The sequence below is a fragment of the Cetorhinus maximus genome, chromosome 2, assembly GCF_964194155.1.
Source record: "Cetorhinus maximus chromosome 2, sCetMax3.hap1.1, whole genome shotgun sequence".
NCBI classification, from domain to species: domain Eukaryota; kingdom Metazoa; phylum Chordata; class Chondrichthyes; order Lamniformes; family Cetorhinidae; genus Cetorhinus; species Cetorhinus maximus.
In genome coordinates, this window is record NC_135880.1 from 224,229,277 (window position 1) to 224,243,662 (window position 14,386).

At 41.3% G+C, this 14,386-nt stretch overlaps 1 protein-coding gene across 2 annotated transcripts in view; it reads right to left on the reverse strand.

The window, feature by feature from the left end:
* LOC144671341 (uncharacterized) overlaps positions 1-9,832 on the reverse strand; it is a 318,999-nt gene extending 309,167 nt beyond the window's left edge. Inside the window, exon 1 of one of the 2 annotated variants that reach the window (XM_078533193.1) lies at positions 8,899-9,832. In XM_078533193.1, the coding sequence (XP_078389319.1) occupies positions 8,899-8,920 (22 nt within the window). In that variant the 5' untranslated portion in view covers positions 8,921-9,832. The remainder of the gene's footprint in view (positions 1-8,898) is intronic. The other variant, XM_078533183.1, reaches the window with a different exon arrangement.
* Positions 9,833-14,386: the final 4,554 nt, after the last annotated feature.

The following is a 14,386-nucleotide window of genomic DNA, read 5'->3' on the forward strand; positions in this document are numbered from 1 at the left end:
GAAATTTCTCCTCATCTCAATCCTAACTGACCAAGCCCTTATCCCAAGTCAATGATCTCTAGTTCTAGACTTCCCAGCCAGGAGAAACAACATCTCAGAATCTAACCTGTCAAGCCCTCCAAGACTTTTATACATTTCAACGAGGTGACCTCTCATTCTTCCAAACTCCAGAGAATATAGGCTTATTGTACTCACTTTCTCCTTATAGGGCTGCCCGCTCATCTCAGAAATCAATCTAGTGACCGTGTGTTGTACTCCCTCCAAGACAAGGAGAAGAAAACTATACACAGGCCTTTTTGCCTTCTACCTTCAGGCTTCCCAACAATAAAGGAGGAAGCTTTTTTGTGTCATTAGGAATAGTTCGTACAAAATGAATGGTATTGCAAACAAAACAAGATTTGCATCCTCACAACTACCAATTGCAAGGTGCTAAAACATAACTTGCATTTATATATTTTATATATATGTATATATTAGAATAGTTGACAAAATGCTTGGTCAAACAGATAGGTTTTAAGGAGTGTCTTGATGGTGGGGAGAAAGGTAGGGAGGTAGAAAGGTTTGGGAAGGGAATTCCAGAGCTTGGGGCCTAGATGGCTGATGACATGGGCACCAATGGTGGGGTGATGGGAATCGGGTATGCACAAGAGGCCAGAATTGGAGAAGCACAGAGATCTCAGAGGGTTGTAGGCCTGAAGAAGGTTAGATAGATAGGGAGGGAGGGAGGGAGGGATTTGAACATGAGGATACAAAGTTTAAAACTACCTTCAGGACTGCTCAATGCTGTCAGCACTTCAATGTTAAGCAAATCCTCAATGTCACTCACAGTCAAATCACACCAAAGCATTCAGCATGTTTCAAGTCCCAAGTATTTTTATGCGCCCACTACTCACCAATTATGAAACCATTCGTGTTTTGCAATAAGTTAACTCTCAGCTTCCATTGTAGGTCACTGATTTTTTAAAATCTCATCCGAGTCTGCTTAATGTTACAAACATTTATTGCTTCATTAGCATTCCTTCCTTGAGCCGCATCTCACTGTTAAGTCTCAACCTTGATCGTCCTTTTGGGGGAAAGAGAAGACAAATCCACATCTGCACATCTATAAATACAAAATCAATAAGGCTCAGACATTTGCCACTTGAAGGATGCACTTGAAAGTCTTTTTTATTTCTTCCTCCCTGCATGTCTGCATTTCTGTTACTTGAGAAGGGTTTAACTGCGCTCACTAAATCCTTTTATATGAACATCAAATTGAGATTATTGGATTCTATAAGTAAGTCTGTGCCACACAATATATATTTAATCCACAGATCATAAAATACAGGGCACTTGACTCTTTAAAATGTCAGGCGGCCATATGTAGGAAAAGGTGTGTTGGCAACTTGCACTCCTTAGAATGACAAATTAAGATAGCACATTATAGCCCAATAAAAAGTCAAGGCCCTCAAAGGAGAGGGGATTGATTTATTCCTGCATGGAGACACGAGGCTCATATACTCTAGTGAAGCATTGCACCAGTTCCTGCTCACATTTGACTTTTAAACTAACTTATTTATTGTCATACATTATGGAATCATTTGACATTAAGAGACAGAACTGGGATATAAAAGTCTTGTGTACGAGGGAAGGGCCTAATTCAGATCCTCCTGAGATGTAAACACCAATAAATGAATTACCACAAGATGTTGCTAGACCCAGAAACCTTTGTAGTTTTGTTATACTACAATTTGGGAGCCAGTGTTTGATTTCTCCCCCTCAGTTTTATCCTCTCCTCTCGTGCACATGTTGCCACTCAAGTGGGGTGGTTCGAAAGCACTGGTAGTTCTTTGGTAATCACAAAGTTCTTGTATAAACCAATAGTGTGTTTGGGAAGACAATAGAGAACATTCCACCACAGTTTATGCTTCTCTGAACTCCAACTCTACAAGCCTTTCTCAATATCCTACACTTGTCACTCAATGTAATCTACCTCACTGATGTGCACATTTGGTGTCCAGTTAAACATTAATAGTAAATATACTAGTTTAGTTAGTATCTTTCACAACCTCAGGACATCTCAAAGTGCTTCACAGCCAATGAAGTACTTTTGAAGTGTAGTCACTGTTGGATTGTAGAAAACACGGCAGCTAATTTCTGCACAGCAAGTTCTCACACACAGCAATGACATAAGTGGCCAATCAAACTGTTTTTAAATGGTACTGTTGTTTGAGGGATACTTTGTACTGACCTACAAGATACATTTCTAGCTCCACCATTCGATTTTAATTTTCAGTTATTTAATGTTAATACTATGACATTATTTCTGAGGAAAGCAGGGTTGACCAAAACCTTCCAAAACCAGCAAAACAAAAATCAGAAACCTGCAATCCCACTTTTAGCACCAAACCTAAATTTCATCCTTTCAACAGTTCAAGAGGCATGAGCCATTGTCAAAATTCACCCACAAAAAAACAAATCACTGTTTTATAATAAACATTAATTTAATGTTTTTTCTGGTTTTGAGCCAGGGTATCTATATACTCAATGACAAAAACTGCAACAAGTGGGCTAAAGGTTAGCAATACAACATTAAGGATAGGCCATTGATTTTCATTGTTTTCAATATTATATAAACATCCACTTTATTGATTAATGAGTCTGCCAAAGTCTATTCTCTGACTTACTCTGTTCTCATTGCAAGCTTCCTCTTGAAACCTCAAATGAGAGGCATACAGTCACGACCTAGTTATGGACTGGACAGTCCACTTACTAGACTATCTAGAATTTTTTAGAACCTAACCTACATCAAACCCTGGTCTAACAATGCCTCGGTACTAAAATTCTCATCCTTGTTTTCAAATCCCTCCATGAACTTGCACCTCACCATTTCTGTAACCTGCTCCTGCCACAGCCCCAGAACCCTCAAGATCTCTGCTCTCCTCCAATTCTGGCCTCTTGCATATCTCCGATTGTCAATACTCCATTACTGACAGAGCCTAGGCAGCTGAAGGCACAGCCAAGCCCTGTGATTCCCTCTGGAATACTCTATCTCTGTCTCTTATCCTTTAAGATATTTCTCAAAACACTTTGACCAAGCTTTTGGTCACTTGCCCTAATATCTCATGATGTATCTCCATGTAAATGTTCTTCAAGATCACTTCTACGTTTTACTATGTTAAAAGACTCAATATAAATGCAAGTTATTGTTGCTGTAAACTGGAGTCTAAGTATGCACAAGGTGGTGGTGTCTGTTACCAAGGTTGTTGATTAACTTTTTTCAGCAGGGAAAGAAACGTCAAAAATTGTACCATTAATCCATTCCTTGCCCCACTCCTGACTAATGTGTAACTTGCTACAAGGTGTGCTCCTCCATGCAAGGGAGAGTTGTGCATGGTTGGTAAAAACTTTGGTCAGGCAGATAGTAAATTCAGCATTTACCTTCCTTATGGTATTAAACTCACATCATCCAGCCTATAAGAGCTGTGTCACATTACAACATGCAAAATAAAACCCCATTATTGTCTCATTTTCACTGGATGGAAGGTACTGCATTAACACTGACGATGATGCCAGCAATTAGCATAAAAACTAACTTAAGTTTTCTTGCAAGCTCCAGCACACCAGTCCTAAATGCTCTTCCTCATCTTGCACCCTCCTTGTGTTGACTCACCTGCACCATCTTTTACTCTAACCCATTGTTTCCCAGAACCCCCAAATCATAGGACTCCCTCCCTGCCCTCAATTTGCCTTGCTCCTTTTACAATATTTAGGTGTTTGAAACTCAATTTTTGAATCACTATTACATTTTGATCCACCTTGTATTCTTTTATTACACAACTTTGGTTTACTCACGTTACTCAATTAAAATTAGTTGTGCCCTTCTTTCATGTTTCCTTTATGGACAATTACTTGACCTCTAGTTAGCATCTTTTTATCTTTCATGGGATGTGAGCATTGCTTGCAAGGCCAGGAATTATTCCCCATCCCCAACTGCCCTTGAGAAGGTGATGGTGAACCACCTTCTTCAACCGCTGCAGTCCATCTGGTTTAGTTGCACCCACAGTGCTGTTAGGGAGGAAGTTCCATGATTTTGACCCAGTGACAGTGTTCCAAGTCTGGACGATGTGTGACTTGGAGGGGAACTTGTAGGTGGTGGTGTTCCCATGCATCTGCTGCCCTTGTCCTCCTAGGTGGTAGAAGTCACAGGTTTGGAAGATGCTGTCAAAGGAAGCTTGGCAAGTTGCTGCAGCGCATCTTGCAGATGGTACACATAGCAGGTGGGTGGAGTGAATGTTTAAGGTGGTAGATGGTGGTCTGCCTTGTACTGGATGGTGTGGAGCTTCTCGAGTGCTGTTGAAGCTGCACTCATTCAGGCAAGTGGAGAATATTCCATCACACTCCTGACATGTACTCCATTGATGGTGGACAGGCTTAAGAGTGAGGCAGCAAATTATTCACAGCAGAATTCCTTGCTTCTAATCTCTGCCCAAATGTGTGAAGAAATCAATACCTCCCCGGTGTGCGCAAAAGAACATTCTAGAAGTCCATAGGAGAGCACAGTGGAGCATCAGTCAGATGGGCTGGCCTGGTTAGTAGGAATTTTCAGTGGCTGACACTCAACATTTCAATCTTCTGGGCCTCTCAATTGTTACTGCTGCGATTGTCCTACATCTGGATTAACTAACTTAAACGAAACCAATCTTACTCCTCAAGAAATAAAACCATAACCAAACATTACAACTGCAGCTTGCATTTATATAGCACCTTCGATAGAGTAAAGGTGCTTCACAGAAGAAATTAACAAAACTTGACACCGAACCATATGTGAACAAAAGCTTGGCCAAAGAGATAATTTTAAGGAGTGTCTTGAAGTAGAAGAAAGAGATAGGGCGGTGTAGGGAGGGAATAGAAGGGCCATTTACCACTTCAAGATAATGGGTTAACACCTGCATTAAAACAAGAGTATCATATAAAGGAATGAAGGATTCATCAGCTGATACTAACAAGGCCTGTTTTTCAGGGTACATCCCCTACTGTAGTTTTAAAACTTGATACGGATAGTAATATATACACAGTTTGAATGTTACCAAGAGAGATTCAAAGCATACCAAAAGTGATATTGGACTCACTGTGACCTATATCTTTCTGTCATGGCTGGTTGGTCTCGATTTGGTTGCAAGTCAGAAAATTTGTACTTATTGATATACAATATGTTTAAACTGAAGTTTAATTAGGTCAGAGTGTTACTCCATTAACACTTCCACCTGTCACTTTGAATTTGCAAGGAGTTACTTGTTCTCGGGAGAGTTGCTCTTTCACATCACTTAAAGTTTTATTGGAGTAAGATGATGAAGGGTAGCAGCATCTGAATTCCTGCATCCTAAATAACAATTATTTGACATACTTGTTCGAGTCTGGGACTTGGAAATAAAGTTTAAAGGGGAAAGTAGTGGACCCCATGAAGTATTGCTCCTTGGAAGCACAACAGAAATGGGTCTGAAATAAGATCAACGGTCATTATTCAAATTAAAACCCATGGGATTAATTTGGCAACTAAATTAAAGGCCATGGGATTAAGGGGAAATGTTGATATGTAATTGGTTAAGGAATAGAAAGCAAAATAGTAGTGAGTGGCTGTTTCTACACAGGAGGGAAGCATACAATGGTGTCCTCCTGGGATTGGTTTAGGACCACTGTTCCTTTTGATAATATATTAATGTCCTGGACTTGGGTATACAGGGCATAATTACAAAGTCACAAATTTTGTAAATGTAGTAAACAATGAGGCCCGATAGCAACAGACATGGAGAATATACAGATGAGCGAAATGGGCAGACACATGGCAGATTAAATTTAACACGGTGTGAAAATTGTTGAAAAGAGAGACATATTGACAAAGCTTTTTGTCTCTCACTCATCAGGACAAACGCAAGAATGCCAAATTTCAAATCCTAGAAGTGCCATATATTCATGCGCAGGGACTTGTTCTCTGCAAACAAAGGAATATGTTCAAGCCTTGCACCTTTTTTTGAATTACCCGGGAGTTTAGGGAGCCGATAGTTCCCTGTTGCTCTCTCCGTGGCAATGCCTTGGTCAATCAGATTTGGCTTGTCAATCAATCAGCACTCCTTTCTTCTGCAGTATAAACTGTTGTGATCATTTGGAATTTGTCATTCTGGTGTTTGCTCTGATGAGTGCAAAATGAAAAGCTTCAGCAACCTGTCTCTCTTTTCAGAAATATACAGTGTGAAAATATGCATTTTGGAATAAACATAGCAAAATGATGTTGGACTCATTGTAACCTCTATCCACGGTCATGGTGTTTGTTCTTAACTTAGTTATAATTAAGAAAATTCCTTTTTTTTGACATAAGGGGCAAGAGATTCAGAGGAGTAATGCATAAATATTTCATGCTTAACTTGGATGGTGTAAATAATTTTACATCATCCACAGCCAGCCACTAATGAGTAAGGGATTCCCAAAATAAATATGGTTCTTACAAGTTAAGATGATGGAAGTCCTCTTGCTTTGGCTGCAGGTCAAGCCCAGGTCACATATGTAACCTATAGTGCCTTTCAAGATCTCAGGACTTCCCAAAGTGTTTTACAGCCAATTAAGTGCTTTTGAAGTGTCATCGCTATAACATAGGAAATGTACAGCCACACATTTGCACACAGCAATGCCCCACAAACAGCAATGTGATAATAGCTGGCAACCTGTTTTTCAGTCATGTTGGTTAAGGGGATGAATGTCAACCCAGGCCACTGGGAAGAGCTCCCCTGCTCTTCATCAAAATAGTGCCATGGAACCTGTGACCTCCACCTTTTCAGGGCAGATGGTTGCTCAATTTAACGTCTCATCTGAAAAAAACAGAACCTCCAACATTACCACGTTAGGAGATGTCAGCCTTGATTATGTGCTCAAGGCGAGAGTGCTACCCAGAGTCAAGGATGGCCACTCAAATACCGAAAAATCACATCATTGGCACCCTATATAGAAAAGAACAAATTCAACCAGCTGGACAATAGCTGGCTGGTGAGCAATGTCAACTCCTGGTAACTATCAGAGCAACAATACATGCACTATACACTCTGCTACCTTCCTATCCCAATGCTCAACAAACCCAGTTATCAGGTAGAACACTAGATAGTCTGGGAGTGAGTATCAAGGGCTAAACCCTCTAATGAGGTGGTGAAGGAAATTTAGTTACATCTCCTTCAGTCCTGAAGACTTTTTGTAGCAGAGTTTTGTAGCCTTCAAGAGCCCGCCAGAGAATCCAGTCTTTACTTCTGACATTGATAAATGAATGTCAAATGGCTATTTGACCATAGTAGGTGTCACAGCTAAGGCCAATCTGTCCTTACCCAACATCCACACTTACTAATAGGAGGGATTAGGAGTATGAATGTTTAGTTTTTTTCCCCCCCCTTTTCTTTAGATGACAGACAAAGGTCAATTGCAACATCTCAACCTGGTGCCACAGTTGAGGCCAGTTAATTTAATTGTGGAAGTGAAGTGGGTACATCTACATTCCAAACCCTACAGAGCTCCTGTACAATACAGGTTGTGATGCACACTTGAAACCTCTTCATACTGTGCCTGCTGTCTTCTTCCTCTCTATTGTTCTGTCAGCAGAGAGTCGAGGAAGCAATTGACCAATAATCTGCTAACATTTAAAACATTTATCAAAGTTGACCAACAAATTGCTGATGGAGAAGGGAAAATGTAGTTTTCTTTACAGGACAGATAGGCTGAATAGATTTTCTCTTTAACTTTATCCTGTGATGAATGAGATACTCTATAGGATTCTTGTTCAGAAACCCTTAATTCTGATTGTTTTGAGTTAAAGGAAATGACTGGGCAGCTTCTTCACAATGCTAGCCAATTTTAGGTTGCCTATAAAGTTAGCATGTTATCTCTCCACTGCTTGACATTTTCCATATTGCATTAACAGAAAGCACGGTCATAGTCCAAACATTTCAAATATAAGGACTGTATTTTCTATTCATTGACAATGATAAATGATTTTATTAATAATATTTAAAGAAAAAAATCTCACAAACTAAACAATTACTGTAAACATACATCACTGCAGCTACTAGCCAGTGCAACCAGTTAACCTGACCAGTCTACAGAGATACCAGTGACTCTCATTACCTGCCTGGTAAGTGTATGAAGAGAGAGTGTTTAAATATCTCAGACTGGTCAGTATGTGGACACACTGCAGCAGGGCACCTGTTGTCTGACCAGTTAGTACGTTGGACATGCTGTACAAGATACTTGACTGGTCAGTTCATGACTGGTTATGTGCCACACACCTGCCTGATGTCCGACCAGTCAGCACAGGCACAGATCACACCGGTCAATTACTCCCACTGACTGGTCAGAATGCATTCAGAAAAGTGTGAACTCATTTTGGAACCACATGAAAAACATTTTAGTAATAGATCAAAATGACAGCAGATGAAACACCAAGTAGACACCCAAATGAACAGCTACCTGATTGCTTTATTGTTTTATCATTTCAATTTCTATGTAGTACAAAACTTTTTCAAAAAGCATTGTGGTGAGTTTCACTAACTACTTGTGAAAATTTAAAATAAAACTTAACAACTTTAATCTTCCTCCCAGAGTGAAAACAAACCTCAATGAAGATGGCTTTAGATCGCTGGTGCTCTTGCATCATGATTCTTATTGTTAAATAAATCTATTTAGGTAAAGGTTAAAAATTTTAAATTCCTTAACAAACTTATGGGTTTACACAACTGTTCAATCCCTCTTTGCCCCAGTATTAAACAGCACCTTACTGCACGCTGCTAATTCATCGGCACAATTAAAACAATCTGTCTTAAAACAAAATAAAGAATCTTATTCCTACGCAAAAGGTAGAAGTTGTAAGTTTGAATAGTGCCATACCTTGGGCTTGTGGAAAATTCATTGAGATTAAAACTCGGCTGCTCCTAAGCACGGTCACTGTCTCGTTAAGCAGTCTCCCTCTCTCCGTGTCCCATTCTCACTTGCAAAAGAACACTAAGTGCACTGGACGATGCAAAGCTTTCAGTCCATCGTGCTCTGCATCTTACCGGTTTTTATATCACTTCCCTTTATTCATGAGCGGTCACAGCCTTGTGATATATAGATTTTTTTTACCCCCCTTTTGCAAGAACTCTGGGGGAAAACCACACCACGATTGATTCGAAACAGAAAAAAAGATATCTCTCTTCATTGATGAATTCCTCGCCATGGTGGGGGTGGGGGTGGGGAGGGAAGTGGGCTGAGAAAATCCAAAATTAGTCCATCAATTGAACTGGAGTTATTATTTTCCAAGAGTCATTGTCACGGCGAGTCAGGGAAGGGACACCCCCTTAGTGAGATGGTTTTTTAGTTGATGTCATAAGAAATCAATAACCGAGCAATTACCAGCCGACCTAAAAAAAAAATATGCAGCTACACAACTGCTCCTTCCACTTGTCCCGGTACAGTACAGTACTCTCAAAGCTGTTCAATAACTTCTACGACAAAATAAAATGATCTTGTTTCCGTTCAGTCCTTTTTCAGCATATTTTCTTCTGTGTTTTAAATAACCTTCTTTCTCCTGTGACGGATGCGACGATCTATTTATTATTCCGCTGACTCTCAGCTTCTGGCAAAAAGCTGCTGATGACTTAAGCGTCTGATATTGAATGCAGATACTTGGAGGGTTTCAAAACGCACAAACCCGTCCTAGGAATCTTCCATGCAATTTCTTGAAACCTGAGCATTGCTCAAACCGTCGGAAAGAGGAAAAAAAAAGCTGCTTGCCTCGACCCCTCTCCGGGGAATCGATCACCAATAATTAACGATCAATCAGAAATTACTTAAAAGCCTGAAGGACAAGGAGAGCATTATTAGATTGTAAAGATTCACTGTTTTTCGATAATTACTCATCCCCTAACCTCACGCCGCATCATTCACCCGAAACAGAATCAACTAAAAGCTTATGTGGACGACAGCGGATATTGAAGAAGGTCCATAATATTGGGCAGACAAACATACTTCCCAAACACACAAATATCCGCACCGTGTCCTTTCAAATAGCAGAAATATTTCTTATCAAAGCATAGATCTCAGAGTAAAGCCTCTTTGTTTAGGGGGAGTTTGATTACCTGGCTAATGAAAATCAGATTCCAAGCTATTTAGCAACTGGGTCCCATTCATCCGAGATACAGATGATGCTATTTATTTGTCAATCAATATCATGACAGCCATTAATTTTATTTTAAGGAAAATGACCTCAACAGCTCTTTCATTCTTTAAATGTGCCTTAGACAGGCTTGCATTTCTATGGCGCCTTTCACAACCTCAAGACATCCCCCAAGTGCTTTACAACCAATTAAGTAATTCTGAACCGGAGGCAATGCAGGAAACACAGCAGCCAATTTGCACACAGCAATATCCCTCCTATATGACAATAATCATATATCTGTTTTTAATGATATTAGTTGAGAGAAAAATATTGGCTAGGACATTGAGGAGAGTACCCCTGCTCTTCTTCGAATAGTTCTGGGAGATCTTTTATGTCCACCTGAGATGGGGCTTTGGTTTAACATCTCATCCAAAGGCAGCATTCCTGACAGTGCAACACTCCCTTGGTACTAACAGTGACAATGATCATGGTCTCAAGCCCCTGTGCTGGGACTTAAACCCACAATATTCTGACTCAGAGGTGGGAGTGTTACCAACTGACCCATAGCCGACACTCAGGGCTTTGTAAATGCCTTTTATCCATAGGTATTATACATCATGCATACTACTTTTATTGGGAGATCTCCACACTTCTACTACGCTTTGTGTGAACTTATCTCCTGAATGGCTTAGCTCTGATTTTAAGATTATGTCCCTTTGTGCTACACTCTACCACCAGCAGAAAAAGTTTCTTTCTATCTATCCTATAAATTCTTTGCAAAAGCTTAAATAAACCTCTGTCAGATTACCCCTTCACCTTCTATATCCAATGGAATATAAACCCAGTTTATATATTGCTCCTTACATCAATCCTTTGGAATCCTGGTAACATTCTGGTGAATCTGAACTGCGCTCCTTCTAATATATCCATTCTAGACTCAGTAACCAGGCTGTGCAAAATATTCCAGACACGGTTACCAGGGTTTTGTACAGCTGGAGCAAAACTTCCTCTAGCCCCCTAGTTACAAAGGCTTTATGGTTAATTTTGTATCTGACTTCCAACATTCCTTCTAAATTTATTCACTTAAGTGCATGGGCCCTTTAAATTTGTTTACATGTCACACACGCGCAGTAACTCGAAGGAGCCAATTTGTTCTCGGCCAACGCAAGAATTCTGAGTTGCTGCAACCACGGGCAGTTTAGAGGGAGCACTACTGACTACCACATTTTAGTGATCTGTGCGTGGACCCCAAAATCTCTCTGGGCTCCTACTGTTCCTAGCTTTTCACCATTTAAATAATGCCAGGATCTATCCTCATTTGGTCCAAAATAGATGACCTCACAATTATCTGTGTTGGAATCCATCTGGTACAGTTTTTTCCCCCACTCATTTAATCTATCAATGTCTCGGTAATTTTATGCTCCCATCTATTCTACTGACCATGCCACCAATCTCTGTGTCATTGGCAAACCTGGATATATGGCTGTATATATAATTTTTGTAAGTTATTAATAAATATAGTGATGAGTTGAGGCCCCAGCACAGGTCCTCATGGCATAAGTCACTTCCTTCCAATTTGAATATATATCAGTTGTTAGTATTCTTTAATTATAGCTCACAGCATCTTAAATGGAACTTTGTCAAATGCCTTCTGGAAGTTCACATAATGACTTTCCCTGTCTACTACTTCAATTTTTTCCTCAAAAAATTCAATTAGGATGTTAGATATGACCTACACTTTCCAAGTTTATGTTGGCTTTCTAAATAAAAGGGTGTAAGGATAAACCCAACACTACAGGCCAGTCAGATTAACTTCGGTGGTGGGGAAACTTCAAGAAACAATAAGTCAAGACAAAATTAATAGTCACATGGACAAATGTGTGTTAAGTAAAGAAAGCCAGCATGGATTTCTTAAGAGAAAATCATGTTTAACTAATTTTCTGGAGTTCTTTGAAGAGGTAACAGAGAGGTTTGATGAGGGCAATGCTGATGATGTGGTGTACATGGACTGCCAAAAGGCATTTGATACAGTGCCAGACAACAGACTTGTGAGCAAAGTTAAGGCCCATAGCTTCCAAGCTCCAGGGCACCATAACTGAGGGGGTGGGGGGGGCGGGAACACACCAAAGGCTGGGGAAGCCTCTCCAGAAAGTCCCCAGGTAAGGATTGCATGGCAATTGCCCAGGAAGTTCAACTTCCATTGGGCAATTGCCCTGCAATGGGAACCATCCAAAAGTGTGACATAAATCACAAACTCCGGGTGGTTCTAACTGTCTTAAAGTAATAGTTACCCAGGAAAAGTTAAAATAATTAAAACCACTTCTAATTCCTGGGGAACTATAGTACTGCGCCCCCCCCCACCACAGGACGCCCCTCCACGGGGCTCACCCCCAGGGGACTCCCCCAGGGGACCCCCCCCCAGGGGACTACCACCACCCCCTCTGAATCCCCAAGGGAACACCCCTGACTACCTGACACCTCCACTGACCAGCCCCCCCACTGACCACACCACCCCAATCCCCACCGACGACCTGACCCTCTGACTGATCACCTGACCCCCGGCCACTCGACCCCCCTTCACTGATCCCCCACTGACCACTGACCTCCTGACCACCCTCCCCACAGACCACTTGACCCCCCAGCCCCCCATTGACTACCTGACCCTCACTCCCCACTGACCACCCCCCCCACTGACCACTCAACCCCTACTCATCCCAGTGACCACCTGACCCCACTCCTCTACTGATCAACCAAATCCCACCCAGAGCAACTGATGCAGCCAATTTATTGAACACCCCCGCACCGCCCTCCCCAGCGCCCCATCCCCACTTACCTTACAGGCTTACCTTCCTCCTGGGTTCTGAAAGTGGCTGGGCCATTAACCTTACTGGCTTTACAACGGCTAATGCTGTGAAAAAAGGGGTCTGGCTTCCTTACTTCTGACTCACCAGCCCTTGACACAAGGCCTCAGGACCACGCTGCACTACACTATTCTCCCCCAGCCTGAGTCGGAAGGTCGGGCGGGAAAAGAGCAGCTGGATTAGCTGGATTTGCAGGCAAGAAACTAGGAGCGAGGGACAATCAGAGTCTGATTGCCACTCCGCGCAAGTTCAGGCCCATTATTACATGGAATGAAACGGAGAGTAGGAACATGGATATGGAGTTGCCTGAGTCTTAGGAAACAGAGAGTAGTGGTTAATGGATGTTTTTGGGCTGGGAAAGGTTTCTAGTGGAGCTCCCAGGGGTCAGTGTTAGGACCCCTGCCTTTCCTGATATATATTAATGATAGACTTTGGTGTACAGGGCACAATTTCAAAGTTTGCAGATGATATGAAACTTGGTAGCATTGTGAACTGTGAGTAGGGTAATGTAGAACTTCAAAAGGACATAGGCAAGTTGGAGGAATGGGCAGACAAGTGGCAGATGAAGTTCAATGTGGAGAAATGTGAAGTGTTTCATTTTGGTAGGAAGAACATGGAGCAACAGTATAAAATAAAGGGCACAATTCTAAAGGGGGAGCAGAGGGACCTGGGAGTATTTGTGAATAAGTAATTGAAGGTGGCAGGATAGGCTGAAAGCATGGCTAACAAAGCATACAGTATCCTGGGCTTTTTTAATAGGGACAAAGAGTACAAGAGCAAAGGAGTTATATTGAACTTGTATAGAACACTAGTTCAGCCTCAGCTGAAGTACTGAAACTAGTTCTGGGCGCTGCACTTTAGGAAAGATGTAAAGGCATTGGACAGAGTGCAGAAAATATTCACGAGAATGGTTCCTAGGATGAGGAACTTCAGTTACAAAGATAGATTGGAGAAGTTGTGACTGCTTTCTTTAGAGAAAAGAAGGCTGAGAGGAGATTTGATAGAGGTATTCAAAATAATGAAGGGTCTTAACAGAGTAGATAGGGAGAAACTGTTCCCACTCATGAAATGATCAAGAATGATAGGGCAAAGATTTAAAGTAATTGGTAAAAGAAACAATTATAAAATGAGGAATTTTTTTTCACACAGTGAGCGGTGAAGGCCTGGAATGCACTACCTGAGAGTGTGGTGGAGGCAGGTTCAATTGAAGCGTTCAAAAGGGGATTAGACTGTTCGCTAAAAAGGAAGAATGTGCAGGGTTTGGGGAGAACGCTGGAGAATGGCACTAAGTAAATTGCTCATTCAGAGAGCCAGTGCAGACATGATGGGCCGAAAGGCCTCCTGCACTGTAACAATTCTGTATTCAGTTCATAATTCT